The sequence below is a fragment of the Microtus ochrogaster genome, unplaced genomic scaffold (genome assembly GCF_000317375.1).
Source record: "Microtus ochrogaster isolate Prairie Vole_2 unplaced genomic scaffold, MicOch1.0 UNK4, whole genome shotgun sequence".
NCBI lineage: Eukaryota > Metazoa > Chordata > Mammalia > Rodentia > Cricetidae > Microtus > Microtus ochrogaster.
Window position 1 is genome coordinate 13,460,004 of NW_004949102.1, and position 22,541 is coordinate 13,482,544.

Consider the following 22,541-nt stretch of genomic DNA (forward strand, 5'->3'; position numbering starts at 1 on the left):
AAGAAGAGAGTGTATTTTTTCATCATTTGATGGAGCAAGGAGTAACATACTTTCATTAATAAACAAAAGTAGAAAAACTGAAAAGAGCCAGGCAGTGGTGGCGCACGCCTTTAATCCCAGCACTCAAGAGGCAGAGACAGGCAGATCTCTGTGAGTTCGAGACCAGCCTGGTCTACAAGAGCTAGTTCCAGAACAGGTTCCAAAGCTACAGCAAAACCCTGTTTTGAAAAACCAACAAAGAAAAAGAAAAGTTAAAAAGGCCAGTCATACACAGGAACACAGACATCAAATAAATTATTAGCAAATGAGACCTAGTACCGTGTAAAGGAGATAAATGTGATAATCAATTTGAGTTCTTCTTGTGAATGTGATACTGGCTTCCACTAGAAAAGCCAATACCTGAGATGTATCATGTTAACAGGTGAAGGAGAACAAACAAGACGAAGAAAAGAATACTGAATAAAAGTAACTGCATGTCAAATTTGAAAACGAAAATGAAAGAAAAGACTTAAAATAGCTAGTGTCAATTGCCACCACCCACACTGGGGTCACAGAGCATCAAAGCGTCAACTTAGTAGAAATTATAGATGGCATTCACCGTGGCATCGCAAGATTAGCAACGGTGCTGACTGTACCGACATCTATTCAGTTTGGCATCAGCGTGAACAGGAACAGAAAAGAACACGCAAAGCCTAACGAGAGGAGAGAGTAACGTGAAATGTCCATTGTTTACTGACTGCGTTAACTATACAGAATTATCTCCCCACCGAGGAGATAAAGTCAGGTAAAGTCTATGACGTTAAAGGTTAACAGGAATCTTGCAAACACATGCTTTTAAAAGTTAACTGCGCTGCAGTATGGCAGCATAAAAAAAGGAAAGAAAAGAGAAAGGAAAAAAAAGAAATTGCAACTTTAAAAATCATAATTCATGATATAAAATACCCAGAAATAGGCTAAACTGAAGACGATAAAACTATAAAACACCACAGATAGCCAATTAAATGTGAAGAGAATCAACCAGGAGCCGAGGGCTTTTTTTCCATAAAGACATTGCTCTTCTCCATCATGATTTAGAGACTCATGTGATATTCATGAAAAAGAATTGAAGGTTTATTTTTATCTGTGCATGTGACTTGTGCAGGTGACTGTGTGCAGATGCCGGGTCTCCTGGAGCTGAGGTTGCATGCAGTGTGATCCAGGTGATATGGGGGCTGGGATCCTAGCTCAGGTCCTCTGGAAGAGCAGCCCTCCCTCTTAACTACTGAGCCAAGCCATTACTCCTCAGACACGAAATCTGAATACAGGATATGACAAATTGCTTTTCAATTTTATATAAACAAAAAGGGCCACTCTGAAAAGATCTGTGAGTTTATCCTCTATCAAACCTTAGGAACTATAACAATATCAGAACAATTAAAAAAGTGTGATTTGGGTAGAAGATCGTGCTGGGGTTGGAGGGATGGCTCAGCAGTTAGGAGTGCAGAGGACCCAGGTTCCATTCCCAGCATCCACCTGGGATCACAAGTATCTGTAACTCCGGTTCCATGCGATCAGATGCCCTCTCTTGTCCTCTGACAGGCGCGGGCTCACATATAGCGTGCATAAATACATGAAGACAAAATATTCACGTACATAATATAAATAAGCCTTTTAAAAATAACAGACATACCGGTCAATAAAACAAATGAGAAAATCTATTACAATATTGACATTCATTTCTTGTGACTAACCAACAGTTATCTAATTAGACTTGAGATTTACTAAATAGGAAGAAATCCATGCCTGGTACTGTAAATGCAGCCAATTACCTGTGGCTGGTGGGATCATGACGCCTACAAAAAAAACCTACGACTGCTATGGTCCCAAACCAGTATAAATGCCACATGCATTCCTAATACTTATCTTTATAGCCACAGTTGAGTTTAGCTCTCATTCTTCACCAAAGAAACTTCTCATTGCAACAGATGTAGACCGTTGCAAAACATCCACAACTGGCCAAAATGCACAGAACAACTAACTGATCATGGAATGTTCAAGCCCAATTGATAGATCTATGACACAACCCCTACAGCTAAGGGAGCATCGCAGAAAGAAGAGAAAACTTTGAAGAGCCTGAGGACTAAGCCCTCTACTGCAATGTCTTCTGCATCCACCAAATCTCAACAATCCAGCACCTAAACCAGACCCACAGAATGACAGCACTCACTGACATGCCAACGTGGATGAGAGGACTCTCACAAAGCCCTACTTCTACATGAAGACTTACAGGCAACTGGCAGATGCTGAGAGAGAGAATCGGTCTTCTTCGAGGATAAAGATATCTACTGGATAGGTTATCTCACCCTAAGCACTCAGCTCTAAACACATAAAAGTAAACAGACCCAGCAGATTGTATTCATATTATATATATATATATGTGTGTGTGTGTGTGTACATATATACAATGTGTGTATTTATACAAATAGAAACATACATATATAACAATTAAAGAAAGAAGAGGTTATGAATTTGAGAGGGAATGGGAGGGGAGAGGGAGAATTTGGGGAAGAAGGAGGGATGAAAATGATGTAAATATAGTACACACACATGAAATATCCAACAAAATAATAAAGAAAAAAAGATTTAAGGTAGTAATGATAATTTCTCTGCGATCAACTGAAAAGTATTCCATGATAACCAAGCCCTTTGATTATTATGATATATAAAACCTTTTGCTCATATAAGTTTATGTCATCTTATCAACCCAATATTTATATTGGCTGGTTTATAATTTTCTCTTTGAATTTTCCATAGCTTTTATTTTGTAGTATTTAAACCATATGTAAGCTTGTAGTTTTCCTATGTAAATTAGGCAATCTTTATCTAATAAAAGTCATTCTACTTTTAAAAAGCAGTTAATAAAATGTAAATTAAAATAAAAAATAAAAACAGGGACAAGAAGACAAAACAGGCTTTATAAACCAGTGAAGGATGTAGACAATACATTAAATAGGTATTCTACAAACTCCTCCCCCAACGGGCTGCCCATGCTCCAGTAGAAGGAACACTAAGTGATATCCTGATAGCACCAATTGGACTCCCTGGGCTTTAAAATGAATACATGAATTCTGAGAGAAATATGGTGGTAGGGTCCTGGAGGAGTTGGAAAAGAGTAAGGTGGGTTGGATCAAAACACATATATGCTCATATGCATTCTCAAGCAATGAAAAATCAAGCAAAAGTGCATCTTTATTTCTTAACAAACCATAAAATCAATAAAGAACGCAGCTATGCTTTTTTAAGAATGCAATAGGGATTTTAACTTTGTGTTATACAATTCTTTAAAACATCCCAAAGACATCAACTACAGGAAAATACTAATAATTTGAAATATTTTAAAATAACGAACATCTGTCTATTGGATGAAGCCCAAAGGAACTTCAAAATGTAACCCACAAGCTGAAGAAAATTTACAACAGAGAGAAGAAAAATGTACTCATAATATTCAGAACTATGTTTATGAAATCATTAAAATACAGACAATCCAAAGGGAGAGCAGTTGGGCCAATAACAAAATGAAGCATTTCATAGACGAACAAACACAAGAGGCCTGTAACTACATGAAAAGATGCTCCACCAATGTGTAAAACCTGAGCACAATGTATAAGATACAAGGTAGCACTAACATCAGACTTGCAAATATTTTCCAATCCATTAATTTCAAACATCAGCTGGGTGGATCAAAGGAAGCTCTTCCCCACTGAAGCTGAGAGTACATGCTTGAATGACCATTTTCTCCACTTACCTGAAAAGCTGAAGATGTGTACAACTTAGCCCCTAACTATGCCATTGTCATCAAGGGTCTTAAACATTAGAGAAATTCTCACATAAGGACACCCGAAGAGTTGTGGAAAAGGACGTCCATAGTGGTAGTATTTTCCAAAATCAAATTAAATATAAGCATTTATCAATGGCAGATTATACTCATGAATTGGTATGTATTCATACAGTAGAACACTAAACCACATGACAAATAAACAAAATAAATATGACACTCACCAAAAATGAATCACAAAAGTTTATGCAATCTGATTAATCTTACAAACCTATGACTGGGAGATTATTGGGCCCTAGTGGGTAATCTGTCATTACTGTCTTGTTAAGTGGTCTGGCCGTCTACAAATTTATGTTTGTACTCTTGGATTGGGTTGCTCTCAATTTGGTGAGAAAAGCTTCTTTTGCAGAGGGTAGTGGTAGATAGAGTCAAGGTGCTGAGTAGGAATGACCATGAGTGCTCAGTTCTGTCTAAGCCTCAGGACATTGTGGAAGAAGGGGCAGAAAGAGTGTAAGAACTGGAGGGTGGGAAGGAAAGCTTGTGGAGGTTGCATGTAATAGCTCATAGTAGCTGTGGTTACCTACACAAAATCTCCACAAGATCCAGCCAGTAAAGATATGGTCCTTCAAAACTCCACCCTTAACCCTTTAGCAGAGGATCTCTTGTCAGTTGGTGGCTCCTTCTAAGAAAAGGAGAGCATGGTTGTTCCCATTATTCATATCTCACCGATGGTTACACATCTACACACCTATGGCCAGTACTACCTAATTGCGCTCAGGATTATTAATTATATTAATAACAATATAAAGAAAGAGGACATGAAGTTGGGAGGGGAACAGTGGCGAGCACCAGGAAGAGCTGGAAGGAGGTAGTGGTGAGTAGCTAAGCTCAAAACACACATTGTATAAATGTATGAAAATATCAAAGAACAAATAAAACATTATTTTAAAAAATGCAAAGGTTCAAACCAAATCACAGAAAAATATATAGCCTGCTTCATCTTGTAGAGATTTAAAATAGGCAAAACTTCATTCCATATATTCACATGTATGTACATACAATCATACATAAATTCACATGTGGGGTATGCACACATGTAGTAAAATAAAAAAAAATGGCATGACTGACGAGGAGGAAAATGCAATTCCTCTGAAAGGTAGGGAAGTTAATGTAGTCAGAAAGGCAGGCAGCCTGAAGAGCTCAAGTTGAATGTTTCACTTTTTGATCTGGGAAATGGCTCACAGTGGTTGTTTAGCTATTATTTGAAGTAAGTAGCTAGATTTTATACATAATAACTATTTTGGTATGCAAACGTATGTTTATATTCATGCTAGAAAAAGGATCAAGCGTAATAGTACTTTCTTGGAATCCCAGTTGCTCAGGAGGCTGAGATAGGAGGGCACGGTTCCATGCCTACCTGGGCTACAGAGTCAGTTCAAGGCCAATCTGGGCAAAATAGGACCTAGAAACAGAGCAGGGAATATGGTCTGTGATTGGGTACTTGCCTGGGATGCATAGAGGCCCTGTCTTCATTCACAATACCACACATACAAGGAAAAGAAAGGTGAGTTAAGAACTGAAGAGATGGGCCAGCAGGCAGACACCTGTGGTCCAGCCTGACAACCTGAGTCCAATCCCTGCAACGCCCAGAGTAGCAGAAAAGAGCTGACACCTGCAATTGTTCTCTGGCCTCCATTTGCAACTTGAAGCATGCAGATACATACATGTATGTGCGTGCACACACACACACACACACACACACACACGCGCACACACACACAATAAATGTAAAATTGAAAACAAAAACAAAAGCCACCCAAAATAAGTTAACAAAATTTTGATATCTCATGTTCTCCTCCCTCCATCCTTCTCCCCTCCCTACTCTCCTTCTACCCTCCACCCCACACTCTCAGTTTACTCAGAAGATCTGCTCCATTGCCCCTTTCCATGTGAGGACTCACCCTCTCTGATGAGTGAACAGGGGTGGGGTGGGGGAAGGCGGAGGGAGCAGAAGGAGGGGAGTGAGAAGAAACTGGGTTTGGATGTAAAATATAATCGACCATTTTTAAAAAACAAAATGAAAAATGAAAAAAAATGATTTTGATAACTCAAAGAATTCTGTACGATATAATAATATGTTTTATTGCCAGTATTATAAAGTATAGTCAACTCCAAGTCTGATCCGCAGACTTGATGCTTGTGACCAGTCATTACAGTTTCCGGATTGGTCAGGGCCATTCTTGTCAGGTATTTACTGTGGCAACAGAAACGTGAGACTACAGGGGCTGTGTGTGCGTGTGTGTGTGTGTGTGTGTGTGTGTAACTGTAACAGGGTGGCCCCTCAGAGGCTGTTGAAGAATCAAGTAGCTTACTGGTGTTCTTTTAAGTGTCTAGTGAAGCCTTTTATGGTATACCTTTTCTTTTTCTTCTTTTGTGAATTCTCTGAGTCATTTCTTTCTTTCTTTTAACAATTCCTTGACAACCTTTTTAGCTCTTTATATATTCTGGATATTAATCCTCTGCCAGATGTATAGATGGCGAAGATTCTCTTCCATTCTGCACCAGGACGTTTACTGGAAAATGCCCTTCAGGATGCTCACGTAGGTGGCGGCTCTAAGGAACAACAGTCTGAGAGTCTTGGAAAATGAACGTACAAGGGGCAAGAAAGGACCCAAGAGCTCAGAGCTCGAGAAGCTGCCTGGGCTGGAGGAGGTGACTCCAGCCGCTGGAATGATGAAGTGTGAACGACTAAATGGAGGGAAACTCAGGGGAAAGGGCCATCCATCACTGCCAAGCTTATCTTCTGACGGAGTGGGATTCCAGCTTCCAGATGTTGCATTAAAACCTAATGCTCCCCCTGGGACTCGCATGGCAGGCTTCCCCGAAGCCTCGGTTTCACTCAGCTAACTAATTATGAGAAAATGTGACATCGGTATTTCACTTTTTCTCCTGGGACAAGTCATTCCCAGCAGGAGGGAGAAGTTGTTATTTTTTATTCAGTTTTCCTTTGTCATTAAAAAGAAATTACTTACACAGCAGTAAATAAACTCTTGTTAGGCAGAAGGAACTTTCCTCCCCTCTCAATAATTCAGTCAATTTACTTTAATGCTGACAATCATTTCTTTGTTTTCCCAGCAATGTGCTGAAGTTTAAAAAAAAAGCAAAGTTTGGATATTGAATCTGGGTTTAAATTAACTCTACCACTTAGTAGCTGTTATTTAAAGACTTGTTTCCCTGGCTATAAAGTTAGGATGACGCATGCCCTGTAGGCTGTTACCTATTAACAATGAAACAGGATAATGTGGTTAAAGTTCTGAGTAAGTGCTCAATACATTTTATCTTCTCTTCTCAAAGACCCTAATGCTGTGTTATGAACATAAAAAATAACGTATGTGCTATCTGTGCCTGGTGTCGGCAATCTTATATGAGCACTCACCCAATTCTGAACCCATTCATTCCTTGGGGACTACAAGGCAAATTATGTATTAAGCGTTTTGTTCTTTCTTAGACTGATGTAAAAATAAAGGTTTCTAGTAAAAAGTTGATGTTTATAGAGAAAGTCAAAGGAGGCAGATTTATCTTTGACGGCCATTATATTTTTAAGCTTTTCTTGGTTTCTTTCTTTCTCTCTCTCTCTCTTTTTTTTTTTTTGACAAGAAAACTCATTAAATTTCCTGTGTTGGCCCCCACAGAGTAACTTTCCTGCCCCTGTCTCCTGAGTAGCTGGGGTTGTGTGCACAAGCCAACACACCTAACCTCCATGCTATGTGGAGCAGACATCAACCAGTCTACATCTCCTCTCACACTTCCTGCACGGAAGAACATAACAACACAGTGTTCGAGTGCCTGTGACACACTGGAGGGTCATTTCTGCAGAAGACACGTAGATCAGATACGAAGAGCCCCAATGCACAGACAAACAGAATCAGACAGAAAGAGTGGTGATCTCTGAGGAGAATCTGAAAGATGGGAAGCAGCAGAGCTAGTGGACTTTCTAAGTTAGATTTCTCCAAGAATGAATTTTGTTTCAGAAATAGCTGAAGGGAGCAGCTGGTACTGAAGAAAATGGCACTGCGGGTGGAAAGGAACAAAAGAGAGCACTGAGAGGCACAGGCTTTTACAGTCTGCCTTCATAATCCATTTGCCAATGTGTCTCAGTCCTTTTAGAATAAACTGGAAAACCCTGATTCACCTCTTAGGGGTGCATCGCAATGTCATTCCAGAGTGGCGGTGTGGCACTGATGCTTTATGACAGCCACAGAAAACATTAATTCCTAAAATATATAAAGGTAAGGAAACATACAGTGTGTGCTAGAGAGAAAATCATAGTGATAGAGAAGCGTAAAATATTCCCTAAGGATGCGCAGACTAGTCGATGATAAGCAATTAGGCAGCATAGGTAAATCAGCACACATGTTTAAACTGTTTTTCGAAGATGCAGGAGACTAAGAGGCATAAGTATATAATGCATTTTTGAATTCACCAAAATATAATACTCATCTAAATTTGCATAATAGTCCCTCAACTAATCACATTTAATCGTTGTTAAAATATCAAGAGCAAGTTATCTAGGCAGGGACCACCTTTCAGATCTTCAAAGGAGCTGACATATGCTTTGAGACCCCCTCCTAACCCCTAAAAATGTCCTAGTGGACTGCAGAACTTTAACTTAGAATCCTCCGACCCCTGTGAATAGAGGATGTACTCTTACAGACAAAAAGATAAAAGCAACCAGAGGTTATTAAGGGTAAAAATAGCTCAAAATAAAGGTAAACACACATTTCTAATTTATCATTTGGACATGAAAGCTGAAAGACTTATAAATATACAATCAAAATCCTATTCATACCAGCAACAATCAGCAAAATAGCATGCAATAACGGTTTACCATTAGGTGGTTGATTACCTAATTCGGACTTAATGGGCCTCAAGCATAATTTTCCCTACAGTTCTTCAGAGAACATGACACAACATTGTTCCAATATTAGGACAGATTTTATAAGGCAGCAGCAGGAGAGGTGGCCTGAAACTCCCTCTCCATTTCCTTAATTCATTCACTTAATAAATACATTTTTAAATGTTTTCTTTTCATTGGACACGATATCAAAGAAATTCAGTCTAAAGAGCCAGCTAAGAAAAGCATCAGAATTGTGTGTCACGCTTAGGAAGACATATGTCACAGTCGGTGGATCAGAAAGCTTTCACTAAAAGTAAAATAAAAGTGAGCAGAAACCATATATGTGACAGAAAGGAAGAGCCATTTCCTTCGAGGGAACAGCAAGAATGAAAGGAGGAGATGCAAAAAATAAATAATTTTTTTAAAAGGTGGGGGATCCAGAAACTGGGTAGAGTCATATGCCTGGAATGCAGGTTATTGACAGGGGAATGGGAAAAGATGGAGGCTAAAACAGTAGCGGTAGAGGGAGATGAAGATTCCATCCTTAGAGCCTACCAGACCTTGGTAAAATACAGTATCAAAAAGCCAACCACAATATTTGATCTGTTGCAAAATGCCTAGCCTATATGTAAAGGATGCTATGTACACTCAGTAAACTGGAACGTGGTAATGTACAGGTGTGGATTATGTTTATGGAATAATCTCAAAGATCCAAGAAAGAGCCACATCAACAAGCCCTCAGTGAAACCTGAATACCAATATGTGTGAAGTATCATTCTATGGTATGATGAACCACTGCAGCCACCCGACAAACAATTTTGAGTGACTGTTGGAATAAGTGAGCAGAGGTTAGAGATGACATAATTAGATGTTTTTTCCTTTGAGTGAAGCGGCTGCCTCTTAAAATAAGAACAATTCACCCTGACTGAGTACCAGCTCGCTCACTGGCCAAGCAACTCCATTTCAGACTTAGAGCACTCTGCCAATGGCTGTGCAGAGATGCGGCCTCACCATCTGGAAAGGACTTGGGAGATACCTCCTATAACACCTCATTTTAGAGGTGAAAATCACATTCATAGAAAATACATGCTTACCTAAAAATTTATACATTTGTGACGGCTGAACAGAACCAGGCAGAAGATATTAAATAAAGATATTATTTCTAAAATGGTTACAACTGATTTGTAAATAATACCAAATAACAAACCCAGTTTCTGTGGATCAAGTTTTTAAAAGTGTTAGACATATCACACTAGGAAAACTACAGAGTCAACATCTTAGAGACTTTCTTAATAATTTTCTGCTCTGACAGTGAGGAATAAGGACCAGGGGCAAATTTTGACTGCATAGTTTAGGATAAAAATAACATCTTCTTACCATGATCTTCTGAAGAGACTGGTGACCTAAAAAAGATAATAGAAACATGGTAAGTATTTTATGAATGATAATGATAACAGTACATAAATAATTTTACAGAAATTGCAGTGAAATTCAGTTAAGGAGCGGCTGGAGAGATGGTTCAGTGGTAAAGAGCACGTGCTATTCCTGCAGAGGACCTAGGTTTGGTACCCAGTATCCACACGGTGACTCACAGTCATCCTTATTACCTGACATAGTTCCAGATTACCTGACACCTTGTGGCCTCCATGGGTACCAGGCACACACATGGCACACACATACACACAGGCAAAACACTCAAACACATAAAATAAAAAATAACAAATAAATCTTAAAAAAGAGTCAGTTAAGGAGAAACTTAAGTAGGTGATGTAATGAATGTACTTGTTTAAAGGCATATTCTAGTTCATACAATTTCCATTTTATCTCAATTGGCTGAGTATTATGGGTTACTATAATGTCAGCAGCTTAGGCATGATGGCACAGGGCTGCAACAAACATGCTTCCTCTAATATACTGTATACTTTTCATAGCTGGCCCATCACAGTCATTAGGGTGGCAACCCGTGGCAAGTGAAGATGTTGGCAAATGTAGCTAGGTAACCTATCACTGATACTCACGAGCCAGGAGAGGCACACATTGGAGGGATGGACTAGTTGTTGAAGCAATGTTAAACAACTGGAGGACGCAGCTGCTTCCCTTGATCTACTGATGAGCACTATAACCTTTTATTATATGAGTACACAGTAGTAATGGAAAGAAAATGTACACACCCATTAGTGCAAAGTGCTAACCCGCTTCAGCCTCATGGGCCTTTTCAAGTAGAATTTTGCACATGAAAGAGAGAGTCCCACGACTTGGCAGGGGAAAAAAAATGAGTGTTCAAGAGGCAAATAAACCAGATGAATGATGAGCAGAAATTGACAAATCACTACCCCGAGAAACAGCCAGCGTCCCCTGTTGGAGCTGATTTATGTGCCTCTTAAAGTTTCCCAGATTTTGTGCTGTCTACACACTGGTCCTTGTAGGTAATTACCTCCTGGCAATGTGGAAACACATCATACTCAGAAAAAGCAGGACTCTGTGTCCCATTTGTTGAATTGAATGGATTTCAGTACCATCAGGCTGACGTTCAGAATCCGGTACATTTTAAGGCTCTTCAAACATGATCGATCCTATTACCTTCAACTGATCTTAAGAATTGTTGGCTTCAGAGCTTCCTAGGAGAAAGGGAGCTTTGGAATGAGCATTCTCAAAGCCAAAAGATGCCCAAGACATCCAACAATAGGGACACCCATATCTAGTTTAGTAGGGGAAAAATAAGTGGGTGTGTGATGAACAGAAGGTAAAATGGAATTAAAAGATGATTATAAAGCACATATATTAGAAATAATATGCACTAATAAAGTTGCATGGGGCATGAGAAGTGAGCCAGCAACAAAGGAACATCTTCACTTCTGATTTTGTTTATGAAAACTAAGCACAAATGTATTTACAATTAATTTCTGATAGAGAATGAGAACAAAGAGAAATCCATGCCCATGGCCTCCTGCATGTCCCAGGTGGGAGCCCCCAAGGCATAGTCTTTCCTGCCTTCCTGCAGAGCATTTAATACTAAATTTGAAAAAGTCCAGATGGCTCCATCAAAGTCCCATGGGGATGCATTCTAAAGTATGTCCAGGCGGCGAGGATGAACTATCCGTCTCAGAGTGTTTTGCAAGGATTACTCATGTCGAATTTCTGTGGCTGAACGTCTCCCACACCCCAGGACTTGCGGAATCTGAAGACATATGGACTATTTCAACCCTCACCCAGCATTTCACCTTTCAGTGCAAACATCAGTAGATTACCCTTCAGAGACAGGCACGCCATCCGTTTAGGCTGGAAATGGGCATACAAGGTTTCACAGAACTCAGCTCAGGAAAGAAGAAACATCCCACAATGAGCGGGATATGCAGTTATTTTTAGCCTAGAGGCTGAATTCCAAGGAAGGATTGTTTTTCTGACAGCCAACCCTGACAGCTGAGACACACAGGAACCCTCGCTCCTCACTCTCCCACCATGCTCGAGAGCCATGGGCCTGAACTTGCTCAATTTCCATCCATGTACATAGTCTCAGATCTAGAAGCTGCCTCACGATGTGAACTGTTACCAACACTCACTAACTCAATGATGTAGATTCCCTCTCCATATTTTCCAATCACTAGTAGTTATGATGATCTACAGAATATATATGGTTTGGCTGTGTTTTATTGCTTGCTTGGCACTATTTACATTCTTATTCCATTCAAATTCAGGGAATTGGAAAAAAAGACTACAGCAAAACCAAAATAAGAAGTCAAAGACTATACTTAAAATTTATTATTCTGTTTCTTTAAACCTAAATTGTTATCATTCATGCTAAAGTCTTTTAATATGCATCGATGTAACGAGTGAGTCATGTCCCCAAATGTTTGTCCCCCATGAAGTCATGAAGAAACAAAGGGCAGTATTGGAAAAGTCATAATCTAGTGAAGAATAAAAAACTTACTCATAACATAGTGCCATAATACAGAAAAATAAATGCTTACACCATAGTGAAAAGTATAACAATAAAAGAAAATGTAAGAAGTAAAAGGTTAACAATGCAGAGAGTCACGGTCCTACAAATGAAACAAACTCAGGTCAAAAGCATCTTGACCCAGCTTTAGGGAACCAATGAGAGCTCATTAAGTAAGTGAGAAAAAAATTCTAGACAGAAGCGATAGGTACATAAAACAGGCAGAACTGAAATCTCATAGACACTATCAGAAACATAAATAACTCAGTACTGCTGAAATGTACAGAAAAGGCAAACCCATGGCTGGGGGAGTTAGGGCCATTCCATATGGAGCCCATAAATCTATTTTCAACTGTCTGGAATTGACTTTCCAAAATAAATACCAAAAAAAAAATAATGTTTGAAAGTCACATGCTCTGGTTTCTATTTTTGACTGACGTAAGGAGAACAGAGAGGAGATAAACTCAGGGGTTACTGTTTCACTCCCACATCAGGAACAAAGAGTAAAAGTGTCTGTTTTTTGATTCTCTTTAAAATCCATGAAAAATAATGAGGAAGATAGAAACCAATAAAAACATCTTTTAGTAATCTAGATGTTTATAAGTTAAAGCACCATACGTGAAGAAGAGTCACCGAATAGAGTAAAAGCTGGACTACATTTCAGAGGACAGTCATGATTATAATAAGCTGTAAACACACTCAGCAACATCATATACTGCAAAGCCAGGGCAGAAAGCCCTGCTCTGAGCTGAGATGGCCTGCTCTTGAGATGTTGGAGCAAACTCCAGAACAGAGTGCTGATCCAAAAGCATCTGTAAACGAACAACCCAAAGTCAATCATCCTGCAGTGATCTACCACAAGCCAGAGTTCTGGAAAGAATTTACCCAGTGAAAATATCACAAGTAATCAAAAAGCCACCACAGACCCACAAAAAATCCAAATGCCAATAGGAACATACAGAAGAGATGAGGACATGAAGTTACGAATGGTTATTCAATCTGCGTGACATCAAAAATGGAAAAAGTGAAGAGAGCGGCAAGTTGGGAGGGAAATAGAGCCATTTGAGAACTGCAGAAAGGAATGTAATGACCAGGAAACCCATGCAGACAGAAAAGAGCAAGGTTTACCTTGCCTTTAACTAGTGCATTAGAGAGAGAGAAAAGTCTACCTGTTGCTATGGTAAAGAGAAAAGTAACATAAGAGGTAAACAATATAAAATGTCAAAACATAAAACACTTTTAAAAGTGCTCCACTATTTTATTGGTAATTTTTTATTTTTATTTATACTTAAATTACTGCAGACATAAGGATCCCAAAATAAAAGATGTTTGGATTCTTTTTTGTTTGTTTGTTTGTTTGTTTGTTTGTTTGTTTTGAGACAGGGTGCTTTGGAGCTTGTCCTGGAATGCACTCTGTAGACTAGGCTGGCCTCGAACTCACTGAGATCTGCCTGTCTCTTCCTCCCGAGTGCTGGGATTAAAGTAAATAGTAAAAATGCATTGAAGGCACTTTTAGGCAATATCTCAAGATGTCTTGGGGGCTGAGTTTATTCTCTAGAAAAGGGGGATTTCTACAGAAAAGTGTGACTATACAAAATTAATAGAAAAAAGTGAAGAATGCACAACACATAGAAAGGCATGCCATACTCATGGCAATACAAGATGAGCTAGTTATTAAATACAAAAACAAAGTCATCTTTACATATATTGTAAACACTATCTTATAATTAATATAGCATCAAAAAGGATCTCAGGAAAGCAAGGCAATCTTGAACAAAATGAACAAATCAGGAGGCATCACACTGCCAGACTTTAAAATATACTACCCTCTCCTTGATATGGCTGCATGACAAGACTGGACCAATAGCAATACCAATAGACATGCTATCTCTTCTAGCTGATGGATTTGGTTCCTGTTCCCTGTTTGTGCAGGGCACTGTGATCTGTGAGTCTCTAAATGAATAACCCTTTATTATACTCCATTCTGAGCTAGTGTGGGATTTCTGTTTAGCATCCATCTTCAGTTATTTAACACAAACTGGTCTGCCCTGAAACCATATACACACAAACAACAAAAATAAACAAGTTGTATTTATATATTTGTTCATATATACACATGTACATGTAACAATAGTAATAAAAAAGAAGCTATCCATTTGACATGAAGGGAGGGACTGGGAGGTGTTGAAGGGAGGAAAAGGATAGGGTTAAGTGATATAATTCTACTTTAATTTAAATGTATAAGAATAAGTTTAATGAGAAAAAACTCATTACAAAGATAGAGTAACCAAAACAGCATGTAATCTCTACATAAACAGATGTACAAACCCAGAAATGGAGTAGAATAAGAATAAAGATCATAAGTAAAGACACGTAGTTCACCTCACTGGTTTACTAAAAAGGCACCAAGAACACCCAATAAGAAAATGAGCCTTCAGCAAGTGACTCTGGGAGAACCAAAAATCTGCATGCAAAAGAATGAAATTAGATTATTTCCTTATATACAAGAGTCAACTCAATTTTCCATAAATGTACAACTAGTATGTGTTTAATTAAAAAATAAAACCAACACTAATAGATTAAAAACTTACATAAGGTCCCCAAAAAACACAATTACTAGGAAAAGAATTAATAAAAGTGTCACGACAGTGGCATGAACAACATTGTCTGGATAGACCTTGAAAGCGATAGAAACAGAAGCAAAGACAAATGCAATTCTATCACACTGAAAGATTCCTGCACAGCAAAGAAAGCAATTGAAAGGGATAAAATATGCAATATATAATGAAAAATGATAGCACAAAAGAATCAATCAAGCAAAAGATCACAACCAACATTTCCCAAAAGACACAAATGATAGAAACAAACAAACAAACTGCTCAGAATCATGTCATCCATAAAATGGAAGCCCAAAGCCAAAATCATGTGCTGTGGGAAATGCTCTTGTACACTATTAAGATTTGTGACTCATATTGGTTTAATAAAATACTGATTGGCCAGTAGCCTGGCAGGAAGTATAGGCAGGGCAACCAGACTAAGAGAATTCTGGGAAGAGGAAAGGCTCAGTCTGCAGTCGCCACCCAAATGCAGAGGAAGTAAGATAAAAAAAAAAAAAGCTGCACTGAGAAAAGGTATCAAGCCATGTGGCTAAAGATAGACAAGAATTATGGATTAATTTAAGTTGTAAGAGATAATTAATAATAAGCCTTAGCTAATAGGACAGTTTATAATTAATATAAGCCTCTGTGTATTTCTTTGAGACTGAATGACTGTAAGACCAGGTGGGACAGAAACTTCCATCTACAACCATAAGATCTTACTCCTGTTAGAGTGGCCATCATCATCAAAACATTCAAATAATAATAATGATGGCAAGAATGAAGGGAGAGAACCCCTGTGTGCTCTTGACTGGAATATCAGTTCACAAGGCCGAAACCCACATTTAGGGAGGTTACCAGGCTGTTTGGAGGGATCTTGAGTAAAGAACATGATCCACAATTGGCTAACTACAAAGAATAAGTAACCATGCTGTGCACAGCCCCATTGAGTACATCTATAATGGAACTCTTATACTGAAGACTCAACAATGCAACTCCTATAATAAAGACTCAGGGACACTGCAGAAAAAGACCCACAATAACTGCAAGAACCATAGGATCAGAACAATTTCTGCTGGCCAGTGCCTCTAGCCATGTCAGAGAAGATCCAGAGAAACAGCACTGTTTTATGTATAGGATCATGACATTAACTAGTATATCTTTTTATTTTACTTTATATTTAAACTAACAAAGACAGACTAGGGATCCTAAAACAAAAGATGTTTGAATTCTCCAAGCAATCATTTTAAAAAAAACAAAAAACAAAGGCAAATCTGTGTTAAAGCTGTAGGTAATATTTCTAGACTTTTGTTTTTGTTTTCTTTTTTTTGTTTTTGTTTTTGAGACAGGGTTTCTCTATGTAGCCCTGGCTGTCCTAGAACTAACTCTAGACTAAGCTGGCTTTGAAGTCACAGAGATCCCCTGCCTCTGCCTCTCAAGTGCTAGAATTAAAGGCATATGCCACCAGACATCTCTAGACTTCTCATGGACTGCATTTATTCTCTGAAATCAAGGTTTTCACCAGGAGAGTGTGAATATATGAAATGATCTAACTATATCAGTGTTTCTCAATCTTCCTAATGCTGAGATCCTTTAATACAGTTCCTCATGTTGTGGTGACTTCTAACCATAAAAGTATTTCTTTGCTACTTTATAACTGCAATTTTGGTATGAATTGTTAAGAATCATAATGTAAATATCTGATATGCAAGATATTTGATATGTGACCCCTGTGAAAGGGTCATTATACTCCCAAAGGGGTTGTGAGCCACAGACTGAGAACCACTAAACCATATGCTTTTGTGATTTATCATTATACTAAACTCTATACAATTATTTTACACTATAAGAATCTGAGAGAATGAGACCTAAGGCACATACTGACCATGGGATCCTGTATTGGACAGTGCTGTATCTAGACTCTTGACAGTCATAAGGCACAAGATCAAAGACCATTCTCAAACTGCCATCTATCCACAATTTCCATTCACAACCTCCTGCCTTTCATGTAGGTCAGCCATAGGCCTAAGGACACTGAAAACTTCATGTCCAATTTCTTACGAGCAAAGAGTCAAGATATAACAGCAAGAGTGCGTTAAACATGAAGGGACATGTTCTTCAAAAGTGTGGTACCTCCTGCGCCATTTCCTCACTGCCCATCAGTGAACTCAGAGCTGAAGTAATAGATGTCATGGCTATTCTAGTCTTTTAACCTCGCATAATGCTTTGCAATAGGCTTTGGAGATGTGCATTTGTGGCAGCTCCCACGAGTTGCTCTAAATCTGTAAGATTTATAAAATTCTATATTTTAACGATACTATCTTAATTCTTTTTTTAAGTCTCAACACAGTGTTCCACTTTCCTCTCATCTCGTGGCTTTCATTTAATAGCATCCATGGTTTTCCTCCTTGGTCCTTCCTTTAGGGTATCTGCATCATTTCCTTCCTTAGAAACTGGATGTCAAAGAGGACAGAATAGGTGAGTCCTAAGATCCTACCTACACATTCTTTAACTTTTTGAAAAGAATTATCTACAAAATAATGCTTATCTTCCTTCCCAGAATTCCCAAGATACATACTTAACCATCACAATGCTGGGAGACCATCAGAATGATGGGGCCACCACACTGAGAGGAGCTTTAAAAAAACATGCAAGATAGGTATGAAAGCCTAGTTGAGACACAGAGAGGAAATTATATTCTGACAATACTGAGATATTCTTCTAAGACAATTGACAGTAGACGGGGTAGAAGAACTCTGGGATATTTATAGGCACAGACTTGTCCAGTACGGCAAAATTATAACAGAAATACAGCAGCCGCTCTAGGTGAGCTGGCGCCTGTACTGACTATACACACTGCTCAGCACACTGTGAGTAAATATACCAGTCTTAGTGGTAAGAGCCCCATTGGGGAATAAAGCAGAGAAGAAAACAGCACGCATGCCCATGTACAGAGAGCTATTGTGTGCATGGATTTTACTAATGTTCCTTTCTTGTGATGCCTTTGCTCTTCACCTTCCAGGTGAGGACTATAGCTAACAAAGTCATTTCTGTAAGACTGGGGTGATTACACATCCTATTCAGTGAACGTCTTTATTCCCATCACTCAGGAGACGGAGGGCAAACAGATCTCTGTGAGTTCCAGGACAGCCAGGACTGCTACACAGAGAAACCTTATCTCAAAAAACCAATACATACATACATACATACATACATACATACATACATACATACATACATACATGGAGAAGCTTCTTGTCTGTCTTATCAACTTTGCATTTCCTTGCCCAACCCATTCTTTTTCTTCTTCGTTTTCCTGACTACAGCCCCTCAGAACCTCCTGGCCTCTCTTAATCTATACTCCTCATACTTTGGTAGAACGTAACTTTTTGTAGTAAAGCCCACCACATAGGAACACTCTGCTCCCGTTGTAAATTTTCAGGCATATCTGAGCATGGTCACTTGGTGTCATGCTTAAGAGAGTATTCTGGCTCCCAGTGAGACACCTAAGAAGTCTCAGATGGAAACCAATTCCCCACGGGACACTCCTTCCAGGCACATTTTCAAGCTCCGTTTTATTGCTAGGGAAATGCCATCTTTATTTTCTGTTACCTGTGTAAGGGTGCTGTACAGACACCCAGCAGTGTTCAGAACCTGGGCAAGAATCTCCATTTAAACCCAGGAAACCTAGGTGTGGTTTGGTGTGCTTTGAAAGTGGACTATAGATTCTTATCTCAAGGCAAACAGCTTTCCTTGTTTGAGCTTCTTCCATCAATCCCTAGAGCACAGCACTTCTTGAGATCACAGCGAAGACTTGGTGAGAAACAGTCAGGCAGTGAATCCAAGGGCAAACTTTGCCACCTTCACTCTGGTCCCAGAGCATCTACAATTAAGGAAAATGGGACCAAAAAAAAAATTTTTTTTTTCTGCATTGAGAATCCTCGTCAACTACATAAACCCATCCTTGTGTCTTCTTGGCTTTTGTTCCATCTAATTATCTCATTTCTCTGACACAATGGACAAAGCATAGACCATAAAAGAGCAGTCGAGAAGGAGAGCAAGGATGAAAGCTAAGCACCACACAAAGTGGCATTGAGAGGAGAGAGACAAGCACACTCTATTCAAGTGGTCACAAACCCCTTCAGGGACAGCCAGAGGCCTCAAAGGTAACATTCACTCCCAACTCAGGGGAAGGGCAGAGAAGAGGGCAGTGGGGTGGGGAGCACAGAGATGGGCATTGTCATGGAGGCAAAAGTCCCGAGCTGCGTGTCACAAACCCTGATGAGCCCTTCATCTGAAGTGAATATCCACGCCTTTGTTTCCTTTCTCTTTACAACTCCATTTTTAAGACTGTCTGTGCAAATACCCCCAAGGATGGCCCCTGTCGGAGCTGTGTTTGAAATACAGTGTTTATTTTTAAAATAGACTCTTGTGTTGACATATATTAGGCTTTTTTTTCAAAAAAAATAGCAATTTCACCATTAGCTTGTACAATCTGCTTTTTCCTGCTGAATACCATTCCTGTTTGTAGCAGGCCCTACGCCCTTTGAGTTGAAATGTTACTGCCACCTACCGTTCTTTTCCAGCAATGTAAACAAAATGAGAAAGGAGTTTCTTCAAAGTGAAGGGATGAGGAAGAATAGAGAAAAGTGGGCCTTCAGCACAGGAAGCAATAGATAAAGGAAAGAGGCAGAGTTAGGTTTACCTGCTTATTCAATATGGAAACCTGACCACCAGACAACATGTGAGCATTTTAAATCTGTGAGGACTTAGTGCAAGAATCAATCTTTGCAAAAGAAAAACATTTGTCAGAGCACTTCTTAAAAGGGGGGAAATGAAACAGAAAAGATCCAACCAAAGGAGCCACACCCACAGGAACCAGGGTGGCAGTCTTCAGAAGCGCTTGGGAAGCCCTAACTAAGTTCAGGTTGAGATAAAATCCATTTCCATTTTGGGGATATGTAGGTTATTTTTAAATTATATTACATTTATTTGGGTTAATGGGAGGTTGCTGCATACACATAGAAGTAGAAGACAGCTTGGGTGAGTTGGTTTCCTCCTTGCACCGTGTGGGTTCCAGGGATAAAATTCAAGTCCTCAAGCTTGGCAGCATGTGCTTTTACCCAGTGAACTACCTCACTGGTCCTTGAGAAGTTTTTAAAAGCACACATCATAAAACCATGAAGCTCTGGTCTGTGAAGGCCAGCTGAGGCCGTCAGGTTTAGCACTTGAAGCTTCTGAGAAAGGCCAGTCATCTCACACAGTCATGAGGAGGATGCTTCATATCTATGCTGGGGTGTCCAGCAATTGAGAAATCCTCATCCAGCTAATGATGAAGTTCAAGTAAAGACTCAGAACCCAGTTGTAAAATACAGAGAAAAAAATAATAGGTACGACCACTAAGTTTTGGTTCTCTTCTTAAAGAGTTCTCCTAGGGAACTGAAGCTTCCTGTCCCACCCTCTCCTTAGGAGACAATGTCTGCTGGAGTGGGAATCCTGATCTGAGAAGCCACTACCTCCCCCCAATCCTTCTATGTTCAAGAACGCCGAGGTCTCTCCATCATATACCACAACCATCCACAAAAGACAGAGTTAAAGACCCAAGAACCTCAGTAATAACGACGGCAGGCCTGCAAAGTGCCCACAGATTCTCTGAGAAAAAACGGGTTGTTTGCCCAGCATTGTGAAGAACTTAGCTCCATTCTCCTATGAGAGATGCTCAGAATATTTGCCCAGCGCTTTCTAGGAACCCGAGGAGGGAATGAGACTGACCGCCCACTGAGAGAGGGAAAGAAAGGCAAGGCTGGGTACCAGCTGGAACACTGTGGTGGCCTTGAGGGCACAGTATGTACTACGTGTTGTGAAGTGTGGAGAGTGTACTGCATGGCATTGCGTGAGGAATCAGAAACTCAGAAAGAGAGAAGCACAGTCTCCATCTCCCTAATTTTAAATTGGGGTCTCTCTCTTATACAGATAGCTTTCTCCCACTCTTCAAAATTGTGGACTCAAGTGTCACAAGCGTTCTCACCAGAAGTCCCACTCTCTAAGCCCCTTCTTCCTATTTCCAGGAGTGACTCACGCACCTGAACTTGTGTGCCCTGGACCACACACCCGAATGTGTCCCAACCCCCAAACACGCATCGCAGGGATGCACGGACAGTTATTTTAGAACTGTTTTGAAAATGACTGACTACCCATTCTCTATATCCATTTGCTGCAATGACTTCCAAAGGCAAATTGACAGAGAAAACCAGAGTTAGGGTAAAGTCTGAGGAAGCCTGAGGAAGCCTGAGGAAGCAGCATGCTGGACTAGTGGGTTTTTGTGGGGTCAAGTACGAGGGAGGAGGGAAGGTAGCCAGAACTTTGAAACAGGCCTTAGCATAGGAAACTCTGGACTCTGAGAACACAGGCAAACAGAAGGATGGGTGGGACCCAACTACACCACGGTGCCTGAAGGCCTCCCTGCTCCCCTAGCATTGATTCATCCACATGCCCTGAGGGACCGTCCCTTCTCTGTGGAGACAAAGGGTAGAACTAGGCCAGTGAGCTGGCTCCTCACTAACACTGAGGGGAGGGAAGGATGAAAGAAGCAGCTTGAAGGCTTCCTCCCAGCTCTGATTTGTAGCAGAAATACTTCATGGCACAGGCAGAGACAAAGAAGTCATATTTAACACAGTTATGGCCCCTGTAGGATGGTCGGAAATAGCCCCGATTCTGAGTGGTCATTCCTACATTACCTTCTGTTGCCTGAGCATCCTGTTGCTATGTCCAGTGATGTGGTAGAAATCCCAAGGTATTGGGGCTCCCAAGGGTGTAGCTCTTGGAAGAATGAACTGACAGACGACTCAGTGCTATGTTTTGTTTCCTTTCAGAGAACGAGAGATAACTGTTTTGGACCCCAGTGAACTGTGTTTGCTTTTCTCATAGTATGGGTGCCGGCCCAGAATTCTCTAAAGAGTTATTAATAACCCCAAATAAAAAACTTAGCCTTTGGGAAAAGAGCACTATCAGTTGGTAGAACTAGCATCCCTTGTATGGAGGGTCACTTGTTTTAGCTTGGACATTATCCTCCCTAGGCTGTATTCCTATTCCATTTATCAAACTGTCGAGAGCCAATACCATCCTGTCACAATGAGGCCCTCAGGGATGATCTGGCAACTGGATTAAAGAGAGGTGACTTACAAAAACCCATGACATGGAGCACCTGCTACTGGCACAGGGCTGCTTTCAGGGGAGATAAGACAGGCTGTGCACAGAGCCTCCACTTTCAGCACATTCTTGCAATCTCTCTCTCTC

At 40.0% G+C, this 22,541-nt stretch overlaps 1 protein-coding gene across 3 annotated transcripts in view; it reads right to left on the minus strand.

Annotated features, from left to right (window-relative positions):
* The window catches only part of Dgki (diacylglycerol kinase iota), a 446,406-nt gene that overhangs the window by 40,500 nt on the left and 383,365 nt on the right, over positions 1 to 22,541 (minus strand). For all 3 annotated transcript variants that reach the window (XM_005365831.2, XM_026788536.1, XM_026788537.1), the window contains one exon: positions 10,089 to 10,114. In XM_005365831.2, the coding sequence (XP_005365888.1) occupies positions 10,089 to 10,114 (26 nt within the window). The remainder of the gene's footprint in view (positions 1 to 10,088; positions 10,115 to 22,541) is intronic.